Source organism: Oncorhynchus keta, chromosome 35, assembly GCF_023373465.1.
Source record: "Oncorhynchus keta strain PuntledgeMale-10-30-2019 chromosome 35, Oket_V2, whole genome shotgun sequence".
NCBI lineage: Eukaryota > Metazoa > Chordata > Actinopteri > Salmoniformes > Salmonidae > Oncorhynchus > Oncorhynchus keta.
Window position 1 is genome coordinate 62,691,639 of NC_068455.1, and position 13,927 is coordinate 62,705,565.

At 41.2% G+C, this 13,927-nt stretch overlaps 1 protein-coding gene across 2 annotated transcripts in view; it reads right to left on the reverse strand.

The window, feature by feature from the left end:
- The window catches only part of acap1 (ArfGAP with coiled-coil, ankyrin repeat and PH domains 1), a 37,424-nt gene that overhangs the window by 19,966 nt on the left and 3,531 nt on the right, over window positions 1-13,927 (reverse strand). The window contains exons 1-3 of one of the 2 annotated variants that reach the window (XM_052497235.1): window positions 3,874-4,580; window positions 741-798; window positions 84-203 (exon numbers count right to left, since the gene is read on the reverse strand). In XM_052497235.1, coding sequence (XP_052353195.1) covers window positions 84-203; window positions 741-798; window positions 3,874-3,926 — 231 coding nt within the window. In that variant the 5' untranslated portion in view covers window positions 3,927-4,580. Of the gene's footprint in view, window positions 1-83; window positions 204-740; window positions 799-3,873; window positions 4,581-13,927 lie in introns of those variants that run through there. The other variant, XM_052497236.1, reaches the window with a different exon arrangement.

Sequence of the window (13,927 nt, forward strand, 5' to 3'; positions counted from 1 at the left end):
AGCTCTATCTACAGATCGGCCCCTCCTACACTGATCCCAAATCAGTGGTTCGAGTGTAGCTCCCAGCATCTCTATAGACTCACCCCCATCATGTTGTCCCCAGAACAGTGGTGGCCCAGCTCTTTGAGCCCTGTGACAAAGCTCTTGCTGGTCTGACAGTAGGCCCTGCCAGCCTCCAGCATGGAGTGGCACTGCTTCACCAGCTACACAATAACACAATGTGTCAGGGTTCAACACAACACAACTCCATGTTGCAAAAGACTTGGAAACACACTACAATGCACACAGCATGACACAACATTTCAATATGACTTGGGGCAACACGGCATGACATCGCCGACAAATATGACCACTGTCCAGACGCAGAACGGGTTGAGAATCACAGGAATCGGAACATTGATGACCAAAGTATGCATCTGAAAATGTTATGCGCACCAATCCCTTCAGGGAATTTGACAGTACGATTGACAGTACAATGTGTGGTCAGTTACTTTTTCCTCTGGTAACAATGGGGTGGGGAAGCAGCACTGGAGTTAGTTCCCTTCGACTCAGGTGAAACACCATGTCTGTCACAGTTCATAGTCACTGCTAAGAGGAAGAAACTGACCCTGTCCAGCTACTTCCTCTACGGTCTGGATGGCTGGGTGTATGTTTATAGAAGTAGTGGTTAGATACTGGGAGCATAACGGAAAAGCGGGGAGGTTTGGAGAGAACTTTGTGTGTGTGTGAGACTCTCTCACCTTTTCTAATCGCGTCTCCAATTCACTGACATCTCCTTCCACCACTTCAATGTCCGCCCTGGATGAAACACAGACACACGTCGCCACATTACTCGGCACATTAAGCAACACCACCACAGACAGAGGGTCTTGTCCAACGCCTCCACACCATCGTGGTCTGAATGTTGAGCTGCTTTGCACAGTGCTAACCGATCTACAGTAGAAATGTCTGTGGCATCGGAAGTCATGAGAGTTCATTCACCAACAGTACACATGACGCCTCAAATGATATCTGGTACGGTTTATAAAATGGGCCTGTCAGAAGGGCAGTGGAAGGAGATTGTGACTGTTAGAACAGAGGAGATACTGACTCACAGACTTTCTCACGTCAACAGCCCAACAGTGTGGTTTCTGCTGCCTTCCACCAAAGACAGAGACACTGAGAAAGCACAAAGACAAAAAAAGAGAGAGCGAGAGAAGGAGCGCAGCAGATGGAGAGAGAGAGAGATAGTGACAGAGAGAGAGATAGTGACAGAGAGAGAGATAGTGACAGAGAGAGAGATAGTGACAGAGAGTGACAGAGAGAGCTATGAGAGAGAGCACAGACTCGGTGATCATAGCCTTGCTATTGAGAAAGGCCGCCGAAGGCAGACCTGGCTCTGAAGAGAAGACAGGCTATGTGCACACTGCCCACAAAATGAGGTGGAAACTGAGCTGCACTTCCTAACTTCCTGCCAAATGTATGACCATATCAGAGAGACATATTTCCCTCAGATTACACAGACTCACAAAGAATTCGAAAACAAATCCAATTTTGATAAACTCCCATATCTATTGGGTGAAATACCACAGTGTGCAATCAGAGCAGCAAGATTTGTGACGTGTTGCCAAAAGAAAAGGGCAACCAGTTAAGAACAAACATCATTGTAAATCCAACCTATATTTACGTTTATTTATTTTCCCTTTTGTACATTACTACAACACTGTATATATACATAATATGACATTTGAAATGTCTTTTGTAAGTGTAATGTTTACTGTTAATATTTTATTATTTATTTCTCTTTTGTTTATTATCTATTTCACTTGCTTTGGCAATGTAAACATGTTTCCCATGCCAATCAAGTCCCTTAAATTGAAATTGAATTAAGAGCTATGAGAGCGAGAAAGAGCTGAGAGAGAGGGTTATGAGAGAGAGAGAGAGCTATGAGAGAGAGAGCTATGAGAGAGACAGTGGCTGCAGTTTATTTAGCTCAGTACGGTTGACATTGAAATGGGACTAGCATGACAGGGGTACCAATACAAGACTGACAAAGGTTTGGTGGGGGGACAAAAGACAGTAGAAAAGAAAACTTTGAATAAGAGCAAAGATAGGCTTTGTTCCGTCCTCATCAATTCTGTGTCATTAGACACACATCATATTCATTACCCTCTGAAAGTGTGTGTGTGTGTGTGTGTGTGTGTGTGTGTGTGTGTGTGTGTGTGTGTGCACAAGGTGATACTAAGGTGATTAAACTGCCTATGCAGTAAGTGTGCCTGAGAGAGAGACCTCAAGTTTCCATAGCGATCCACCCCGAAAAAAAACACACTTCCTGTCTCTTGTTTATCACGTCAGTATCTCTCCCTTCACTTCCTGTTCCACTCCACAACCCCAGGCCGCCCCCGGTTACCTAGCAGCGGGAGGCAGACGTTTGTATACTGCGGTAGCCTCTCTTTTCCACTTTCATTCATCTTTCCCGAGATGTCCCTCTCTCTCTTCTATCCTTTCACTTCTCTCTTTTTCTATTCTTTCAAAGCCTCTTTTCTCCAAATGTCACCCTCTCGAGTTCGACCACGGCCTACATCTCTCTCTCTCTCTCATGAGACCTCACCGCTGCAGAATGCACCAATGACTGCCGCAAACATGTCAAACTTTCCGTCCCTGCGTGTTCCTCTCAGAGGGACCGTGAGCCAAGAATGAAGAGAGCGAGAGAGAGAGAGAGAACAGAAAGAGAGAAAGAAAGGGACAGAGAGAAAGAACGAGAAAGAAAGAGTGAGAAAAATATTTGTAAAAAAGGTCTTGCAAGGTTAATCAAACAAGAATTAAGATAAAACAGCAGAGTCCGAGAGACAAAGAGGGTAAGAGAGTCTAACCACTGTCACGTCTTCTGCTCTGCCAGCTAAAGAAAAGGGAGGCACGCCCAATGCAACAAACCTCTTATTAGCTACATTCAAAACCCAAAAATACATTTCCCTTTTGGTCTTACGTTGCGTTTCTTTTAGAGGTGAAATAAATACAGTTTTGACTCTCTGAAAGAGAATAGGCCAAGCGGAGGTTGGTGTGCTGCATGTGTACATTGTCCTACAATCATCTATGCTCCTAAATAGTGTGCTTTGTGACCTAGAATTTTGATTAGCACCAATGCACCTAATACATGAACAGCAAAAGTCGACATTAGTGTTTTGCGTCCGGTATGGCTGATGTTACATCTGTATCATACCCGTGTTAACTAACTTTTTAAAGTTGGGAGCACCAACTTTGGGAGCTTGGTTGGGAGCACCAAGAGTCATGTTAGTTGTATAATACTCTTTCATTCCAGCACTCAAAAACCATCCAAAACAATGAGAAAAGGCAGTCTCGCCACAGTGTCAATGGTCAAAGACACTCATTCGACTCATCACAGTGATAAATGTGACCCCAGGCAAGAGGCAAGACCCCAAACTATCTGCAAGGCTGACACTCATTTGACAAGTTCATCATGTGGTTGTGCTGACTGAAATACAATGGTGTAGCCTAACACACTCTAGGCCCATATGCCAACTCAGGATAATATTGTTCAGGTAGCTTTGACCTAAAAAATAAATAAAAAAGAATGTCATCACTTCTCTATTTCCTCAGGGTGGATGCAAGCCTCATGTCATAATTATACACTCTGTGGACATGTGACATTTCTGAAACTATCTGAATAATGTATTGCAAAAACATAAGAGACCTACCCTTTAAATTGTGTATTCTAACTTATTTGAACTGTAATAAAATGGTAGTCACATACATTTATGCACCGCTCACAAAATAGCTCTCACCTTACAATGTAACCGAATGAATAATGCATATATGTAGACTGTTGACTAAGTCATTTAAAAAAATGTTATTCATTGGCTAATCTAGATTTACCTGAATCGGGGGGAGTCTTTGAGACACTCTTCAAAGTCCAGTTTGACAGTCATCCTTCAGTTGGTTTGATACAAATTACACCAACAACGCAAACGCAACTATTTATATTGGTATTGAATGACATGGGACAGTGGGTGCGAAAATCAAATATAGGTTATATAGCCATATGTAAGATATAATATCTTACATATTAAAAGTATATTGCATTGTTTGTAGGTTTTTCCATAAATAACCTGTGTTCTCTTGAATTATATTCTTCTCGACATCAAATCATGACATTAGGTGTCAGTGAATCACTCGAATCGCGCCTCTCTCTTATTGGACTAATATGTTATTACTGAATTGATTAGAACAATTTAAATAATAAAATAACTGCAAACGATTAGTTCATGATAAACACGTTTCTCCACTTCGCTCATGTTAGCTCCTTTTTCTCTGTACTTTGATGTGCCCTTGCGTCACGAAAATTACGAAAAAATGCCCCAAAAACGTATCGCAAGGGTTGATCATTCCACCGTGAATAATCCAACATCAATAAAAACACATGAACCGCTGTTGCAAATAAGATTTAACAATCAATGGAATTTCCACTCGAAGCCCCCCAGGGTGGCGAAGGTGCCACTGTAACTCTACAATCCTTTTCTATCTCTCTCACCCGGCCGGTCCACCCACTCACACTATTTCCGGGTATGCAAGTGCATGAACCAACACAGATTGTTTAATATATTGACAAGATATTCGAGTGACCGCGCTAACGTTGGAAATACATGTCCTTAAAGATGGAAGGCATGGGGGAGGAGGCCAGATCAGGTGGGACGATTCTAGCCAATGAGAGGGCAGATACACAAACAACAAACCATAGAGCTAGATAGAGGACTGATCTTTGTATATGTGCCACTACAGCGTCAGTGATAACATGGGCAGCGCCATTGAGGCTCCATCTACATTTTAAGGTAGTCAATGTTCTTCTTCTCCATTGGCTGATTGCTACCAGCTGATAGGGATCCCCACCCAGTTGACTACTTCATAATGGTGGAAGCCTTCAATGGGAAAGTCTATGCCAAAAGTACCAGTCAAAAGTTTGGACACACCTACTCATTCAAGGGTAAATCAAATAAATCAATACATCTAATGTCCATTGTTTGTGTTTCTTGGCCCAAGCAAGTCTCTTCTTATTATTGGTGTTCTTTAGTAGTGGTTTCTTTCCAGCAATTCAACCATGAAGGCCTGATTCACATAGTCTCCTCTGAACAGTTGATGTTGAGATGTATCTGCTACTTCAACTCTGTGAAGCATTTATTTGGGCTTCACTTTCTGAGGCTGGTAACTCTAATGAACGTGTCCTCTGCAGCAGAGGTAACTCTGGGTCTTCCTTTCCTGTGTGGTCCTCATGAGAACCAGTTTCATCATAGCTCTTGATGGATTTTGCGACTGCACAAGTTCTTGACATTTTTCGTATTGACTAACATCCATGTCTTAAAGTAATGATGGACTGGCATTTCTCTTTTCTTATTTGAGCTGTTCTTACCATAATATGGAGTTGGTATTTTACCAAATAGGGCTATCTTCTTTATACCACCCCTACCTTGTCACAACACAACTGATTGGCTCAAACGCATTAAGGAAAGAAATTCCACAAATTAACAAGGCACACCTGTTTATTGATATGCATTCCAGGTGACTACCTCATGAAGCTGGTTGAGAGAAAGCCAAGAGTGTGCAAAGTTGTCATCAAGGCAAAGTGGGGCTACTTTGAAGATTCCCAAATATAAAATATATTTTTACTTGTTTAACACTGTTTTGGTTACTACATGATTAGTACATTGTGTTATTTCATAGTTTTGATGTCTTCACTATTATTCTACAATGTAGAAAATAGTAAAAAAAATAAAGAAAAACCCTGGAATGAGTAGGTGTGTCCAAACTTTTGACTGGTACTGTACATATTCCTCAGATTTTGGGCAGAGTAAAACCTCTCGCTTCGCCTCTTCCTCTCTGACTAACAGCAAAAAGACGGTGGGCAGTGATGTGGTGGTAAGGAAATGGTTAACATGAAGGGGGTATGATTCTATGAGGGAGAAATTGCACCTGGCATAAGTGGAATATTCAATTTATTCTAAGAGGTAGTTATTATAACAATGGTTGCATAAATGTGGATTTTTTTGTAGGCGGGCAATTCCATGGTAACAGAATTAAGCTGAGACTTGAAAAGTATTCCAAACAAAACCATCACATGCAAAGTGAAACAAATCATACAACTCCATGCATAAGGACTACTTTTAACAATTTCCACACAAAATGTTACAAAAACACATTTACCTGAAGAACAGTGCAGAAGTAATGTTTGGTAGAGTGATGGTAAAATCTCCCTCAGTTTTTTGTGACCATGTTTTCCAAAAACTCTGTTAAAAGATCTACCCCAAATTAAGATTCAAAGAGGTCTGCAGCAAGAATGGGGTGTCAGCTAAAATATGACAACATGAGTTTAAAAAAAAGATTGAACTACAGTAGGCCTAAGTAAAGTGCATAACAATCAGTAACAGAATGAAGGTAACAGAATGACATCATGGGTCCCTGATCTGCATTATAAAGACATGCATATTTATGAACATCCTTCCCTTAATGGTGATGTATCCTGAATAAGTACACATCGGTAGAAAAACGTACTATCCTCCTTTGCTTGTATGGGTATTATTCTACAGACTGGCTATTATTCTAATGAGCTCCGCCCCAAACAAGACCAAATTTGGATGGCCCGGACCGGACCAAATTTGTATCAATCACAGTACAGCACAGTAGAATATAGTACAATACAGCACAGTAGAGTAGAGTTCAGTACAGTAGCGTATAGTTCAGTACTGTACTGTACCATAGAGTATAGTTCAGCACTGTACTGTACTGTAAAATACAGTAAATTATACTGTACTAAATTCTAGGCCTACTGTGCAGTACCTTGTTGTATTTTACTGACCTATTCTCTCTACTCTACTTTACTGTACTATACTGTCCAAACTTGTGAAATGGTCGTCTATGATTGGTTCAGATTTGGACTGACCAAATTCCAATTACTTTTCAACATCCATGGACATTTACATTTTTAATATGTGTTTAACCTTTATTTAACTAGGCAAGTCAGTTCAGAAAAAAATCTTATTTACAATGATGGCCTACCCCATCCTACCCCGGCCTACCCCATCCTACCCCGGCCTACCCCATCCTACCCCATCCAACCCCGGCCTACCCCAGCCTACCCCGGCCTACCCCATCCTACCCCGGCCTACCCCAGCCTACCCCATCCTACCCCGGCCTACCCCGGCCTACCCCAGCCTACCCCAGCCAGTGCTGGGCCAATTGTACACCTCCCTATGGGACTCCCAATCACAGCCGGATGTGATTCAGCCTGGATTCAAACCAGGGACTGTAGTGATGCCACCTGCACTGAGATGCAGTGCCTTAGACCACTGCAACACTCAGTCAGTGCTCAGTTGGTGACAGGGCTAGTGACAGTAAATGGAAGAGAGGGGACTTATGGGTAGGTGTTAGTAAGAGCCAGGAGAGGTGACATTAACGAGAGAGAGAGAGAGAGAGAGAGAGAGAGAGAGTTTATTATCCACTTCACTTGCTTTGGCAATGTTCACATATGTTTCCCATGACAATAAAGCCCTTGAATTGAATTGAGAGAGAGAAAGAGAAGAGGGTAGAGAGAGAGAGAGAGAGAGAGAGAGAGAGAGAGAGAGAGAGAGAGAGAGAGAGAGAGAGAGAGAGAGAGAGAGAGGGGAGGGAGGGAGGGGTTGTACAGATGGTTTTCACACTCTTGCTTCAACAAGGGCTTCTGAGTGGCCCAGCAGTCTAAGGCACAGCATCTCAGTGCTAGAGGTGTTTACTACAGACACCCTGGTTGGAATCCAAGCTGTATCACAACAGGGTGTGATTGGGAGTCCCATAGGGTGGTGCACAATTGGCCCAGTTTGGCCCGGGGTAGGCAGTCATTGTAAATAAGAATTAGCTTTTAACGGAATTGCCTGGTTAAATGAAGGTTAAATGAAATAAAAATGTAAAAAACGTCAAAGAGAAAGAAAACAGTTATGAGCTGAACATAATAGTACACCAGTGGAAGGGAGGACAGTAGCAGGTGACCCAACGGTGGTTTGTGACAACTATGAATTCCCTTTGTAGCCAATTCTGATACAGATTTTTGGGTAATTCGGTTAATGGTTTGGTAACAGAATGACGCATTTGAATCATTTAATAAATCATAAACCAAATGATTTATCAGTAAAAACACAATAACTAATTGGTAGGTCTAACATTACTCGTTACTTTTGTGAACTTTTATTATCCTCTCTCCTCGTGATGGAGCGACATTTGAAAATATCTGAAAGATATGTGGCTTTTTGGAAACAGAATGTCAAAACACGAGGCAATATTTCTTAAACTTACAAAAGGCAAAACATTTCCGCAAAACGAAATATAACTGTTGATATTAGTTGGATACCACGTCATTTCAATGTGGACGTGTGTAATATTTGGTAGAGACATTGACCAATGAGATCTATATTGGCTCACTCAAAATGTCAGACAGAAGTTTGTTGAATTCCCAATGTGTTATCACAATGATCTCAACCATGTCAAAGCACAACCAAAGTTCCTACGGGAATACAACTTCAGATATGTTATTTATTTATACAACAGATTAACGTGCAATCACTGTGCTTAGCAGAACCAAATTGACAGTTTCATCATTTAGCACACACTCTTCGCCAGAGCCATTTACAGGAGATTGACCTGGATAACAGTTGAGACCACAATAAAGTACATGGTGCAAGTGATCAATGCCGTTCGAGATTCTGCACAGATTATTACAGATCTCCACAGACCTGCGATGACCTATTCATGCTGTCTTGAACATGCACGCTTTATATGATTACATGAGAAGACATTTATAGTTACAGTAACTTCAAAATATGGCCATAGATGTTTTACTAATTTTAATGTTGATTAAAAAATATATATATGTATTTCACCTTTATTAACCAGGTAAGCTAGTTGAGAACAAGTTCTCATTTACAACTGCGACCTGGCCAAGATAAAGCAAAGCAGTGTGACAAAAACAACAACACAGTGTTACACATGGAATAAACAAATATACAGTCAATAACAGAATAGAAAAATATATGTACAGTGTGTGCAAATGTAGTAAGATTAGAAAGGTAAGGCAATAAATAGGCCATAGAGGCGAAATAATTACAATTTAGCATTAACACCAGTGATAGATGTGCAGATGATGATGTGCATGTTGAGATACTGGGGTTCAAAAGAGCAATAAATAAATAACAATATGGGGGATGAGGTAGTTGGGTGTGTTATTTACAGATGGGCTGTGTACAGGTACAGTGATCGGGAAGCTGCTCTGACAGCTGATGCTTAAAGTTAGAGAGGGAGATATAGACTCCAGCTTCAGTGATTGTTGCTATTCGTTCCAGTCATTGGCAGCAGAGAACTGGAAGGAAAGGCAGCCAAAGGAGGTGTTGGCTTTCGGGATGACCAGTGAAATATACCTCCTGGAGCGTGTGCTAAGGGTGGGTGTTTCTATGGGGACCAGTGAGCTGAGATAAGGTGGGGCTTTACCTAGCAGAGTCTTATAGATGACCTGGAGCCAGTGGGTTTGGCAACGAATATGTAGCGAGGGCCAGCCAACGAGAGCATACAGGTCGCAGTGGTGAGTAGTATATGGGGCTTTGGTGACAAAACGGATGGCACTGTGATAGACTACATCCAATTTGCTGACTAGAGTGTTGGAGGCTATTTTGTAAATGACATCGCCGAAGTCAAGGATCGGTAGGATAGTCAGTTTTACGAGGGTATGTTTGGCAGCATGAGTGAAGGAGGCTGAGAATGTTACATTAGTTTGTAAGATAGTCTTAACTTTAGGCTATTTAGTGTATTACAAAAGTAATATTGACTTGTGTTTGGTTAACAACACAACCAATGATCAACATTTAAAGGAGATGGAGAATATCTACTGCTTGGATAGTTTCCTCTGAGCCCTTGGCTTAATGTTAACTTTTATTTTTGGTTTAGTTAATCATTAACTTGAAGATTACATTTGAAATCAACCAAAGCTTGAAACCCTAGGACCAAGTGTATTGTCTATTGTTAGTTGAACCCTGGGTTGAACTGAAACAATAGCTGTTGATGACTTTGCAAATGCTATGTAGCATAGTTACATTTCATTTGCTCTATTAAACCTACCTTTTGGAATGATAACGAATGCAACAGTGAACGTATTTAGCTTTTAAGAGATCTCTCAATAATCATTCTCATGATAGCACATTGGTAGTAGCCAGTGACAAATATCAAAGCTAAGCTTGGTTAAAGCCCTGAATTTAACCAAATGAATAGCTGTAGATAGATCAACTCGCCAGTAGGAGGTGCTGCCCAGCCTATAGTTTTTTTCTGATACTGGATATAACGCTGAAGATCTGACGTGGTTACAAAGGTAGAAATTCAACATACTTTATAGAGGATTTTTCTATGTTGAAAATTTGCTCATATGATGACATAATCCTGTGGTTGAAATTACACCCTCAAAACAACAGTTATTATTTTTCAATTCAAATGTATTTGACAGGTAGACTCCACTTCACAAAATGTTGACAAATTACATTGAAAGAACACTGATTCAACCAGTTTGTGCTCAGTGTGAGGGGTCTTTACTTCAACATTATTGTGTTTTGAATGTATTTCTAATACCTTTAGTCTAGCAGACTTTTTCTGCTAGACGTTTTCTAGAACATTTTCTCCATCTGTTTGACCAGAAATCAAAGCCTTTACTTATTCCATATTTTTATGATGGGAAAATGTATATATGCCTAAAACCCCCTAAGGTCGACATCGACAAAATAAGAAAATCTCCATAAAAATATGTCAGTTGAAGCTAGTGATATCAGCTTTTTGCATTGGATGCTCTCAATCCACCGCGTCTGCCTATGTCAAACTTCCGCATGTGACGCAGATGACAGGGCCAGAGCAGTGTTTGGTAGAGCATGAGACATCCCGAAAAATTTTTTTTTTTTTTTTTTACAATATCGTCTGTAGCTTCCGAACGTTTTGGTCTACAATTATGACACATCTATGGAAAGATGAGACTCTCATGAACACGATGGTGTTCTTTCTCCGTGTTTTCTCTATGACCTCGACAAGTGTCAGGAGCCTCGTCTGAAGTCAGTAGAGCTGATCTGTCAACTCCTGTCTGTAGCATCTGAACTGTTTGGACTACACACTAATATGATATGTGGCAAAAGGTCTGTGTGAAGGTGAGACTTCCATGTTTTTCTCTCGGACGCCCACAGGCCTCACAAGACTCGTCTGAAGGTCCCCTATAAACGTTGAAACAGTGAATGGAAGCATAGAGTACCACTCAAAAATTTTGGACACACCTACTCCTTCAAGGAGTTTTCTATATTTTTTACTATTTTCTACATTGTAGAATAATAGTGAAGACATAAAAAATAACACATATGGAATCACTTAGTAACCAGAAAAAGTGTTAAACAAATCAATGACTATTATTCTGCAATGTACAGTCGTGGCCAAAACTTTTGAGAATGACACAAATATCAATGTTCAAGTCTGCTGCCTCAGCTTGTATGCCTCAGTTTGCAATTAGCATATACTCCTGATAGTTATGAAGAGTGATCAGATTAATTGCAATTAATTGCAAAGTCCCTATTTGCCATGCAAATGAACTGAATCCCCCCAAAAATGTCCATTGCATTTCAGCCCTGCCACAAAAGGACCAGCTGACTTCATGTCAGTGATTCTCTCGTTAACACAGGTGTGAGTGTTGACGAGGACAAGGCTGGAGATCACTCTGTCATGCTGATTGAATTCGAATAACAGACTGGAAGCTTCAAAACGAGGGTGGTGCTTGGAATCATTGTTCTTCCTCTGTCAACCATGGTTAATTGCAAGGAAACACGTGCCGTTATCATTGCTTTGCACAAAAAGGGCTTCACAGGCAAGGATATTGCTGGCAGTAAGATTGCACCTAAATCAACCATTTATCGGATCATCAAGAACTTCAAGGAGGGTGGTTCAATTGTTGTGAAGAAGGCTTCAGGGCGCCCAAGAAAGTCCAGCAAGCGCCAGGACCGTCTCCTAATGTTGATTCAGCTGCGGGATCGGGGCACCACCAGTACAGAGCTTGCTCAGGAATGGCAGCAGGCAGGTGTGAGTGCATCTGCACGCACAGTAATGCGAAGACTTTTGGAGGATGGCCTGGTGTCAAGAAGGGCAGCAAAGAAGCCAATTCTCTCCAGGAAAAACATCAGGGACAGACTGATATTCTGCTAAAGGTACAGGGATTGGACTGCTGAGACTGGGGTAAAGTCATTTTCTCTGATGAATCCCCTTTCCGATTGTTTGGGACATCCGGAAAAAAAGCAGCTTGTCTGGAGAAGACAAGGTGAGCGCTACCATCAGTCCTGTGTCATGCCAACAGTAAAGCATCCTGAGACCATTCATGTGTGGGGTAGCTTCTCAGTCAAGGTAGTGGGCTCAGTCACAACTTTGTGTAAGAACACAGCCATAAATAAAGAATGGTACCTACACATCCTCCGAGAGCAACTTCTCCAAACCATTCAGGAACAGTTTGGTGACGAACAATGCCTTTTCCAGCGTGATGGAGCACCTTGCCATAAGGAAAAAGTGATAACTAAGTGGCTCAGGGAACAAAACATTGATATGTTGGGTCCATGTCCAGGAATCTCCCCAGACTTTGTGGAAATTAATATTTGTGTTATTCTCAAACCTTTTGACCACGACTGTAGACAATAGTAAAAATAAAGAAAAACCCTTGAATGAGTAGGTATGTCCAAACCTTTGACTGGTTACTGTATATGGAGACAGTTTAATGCCAAAATGATGGGGTTAAATACATGGACAATTTTTTTTATAAATGTTTCCTAATCTTTCTTATATCTCTCAGATATAGGAGAGACTTCAGAACAAACTTTATTTAGATCTTTGGGGGGGGGACCATCTGTTGTTCCATGTAATGAATCTGTTATTCTATGCGTTATTATGGGCTAATAGGCCAAAAATAATTTTTCATCAAATCGTTTTAAAAAAAATATATACTGGGGATGCTTCAAGGGGTCTTGAATTTGAAAATAAAATAGCTAAATGATCCTTGGTATGACCTTCTTAAAACAATTCCATATAGCTTAGACAGGGCTTAGAATCTGAATGGTCAATTGTGTGATTCATTATTTTAGTGAGTGAATGTAGTTTGAATGTACAATAGGTCTTTATGTGAGATAATTATGCTTGGTAAGTGCTAGCTACTCCCTCCATCCCATATAAATCTCATATGAATCCCATATGAATCCCATATAAATTGGGACACACACACACACACACATTTCAAAACAGAACATATTCTTGAGCAACACGAAAATAGCTCTACCTCAACATTATCACAACATACGGTGTTATGCAATCAGAGAGGTCTGATTGCCACAGTAGCTAGTCTGTGGTTGACTCGCCTCTTCAGATCATCACTGTGGCTGATGGTCTATTCTAGCCCCATCATTTTTGTCTCTCTGGCACAACACATGTGTCTGTTTGTACATGTACAGAGAGACAGTTAAATATGCATGCACACACACACACACACACACACACACACACACACACACACACACACACACACACACACACACACACACACACACACACACACACACACACACACACACACACACACACACACACACACACACACACACACACACACACACACACAACACACACACACACACACACACACACACACACACACACACACACACACACACACACACACATGTATATACATTGTCAATAACTCCACAACAGCACCACCAGAAATGCTTGGAGGATCAAATGACAAGTGAAAGTCAGTCACTGCCTGATCTGACCACGCATGGCTCTCCCTTGTGACCAGAATAAGTCCTTACATTAGGCCTACTTGCACTGTCTGTCAAATCTGAACCCAATCTAAAGTGTTTAA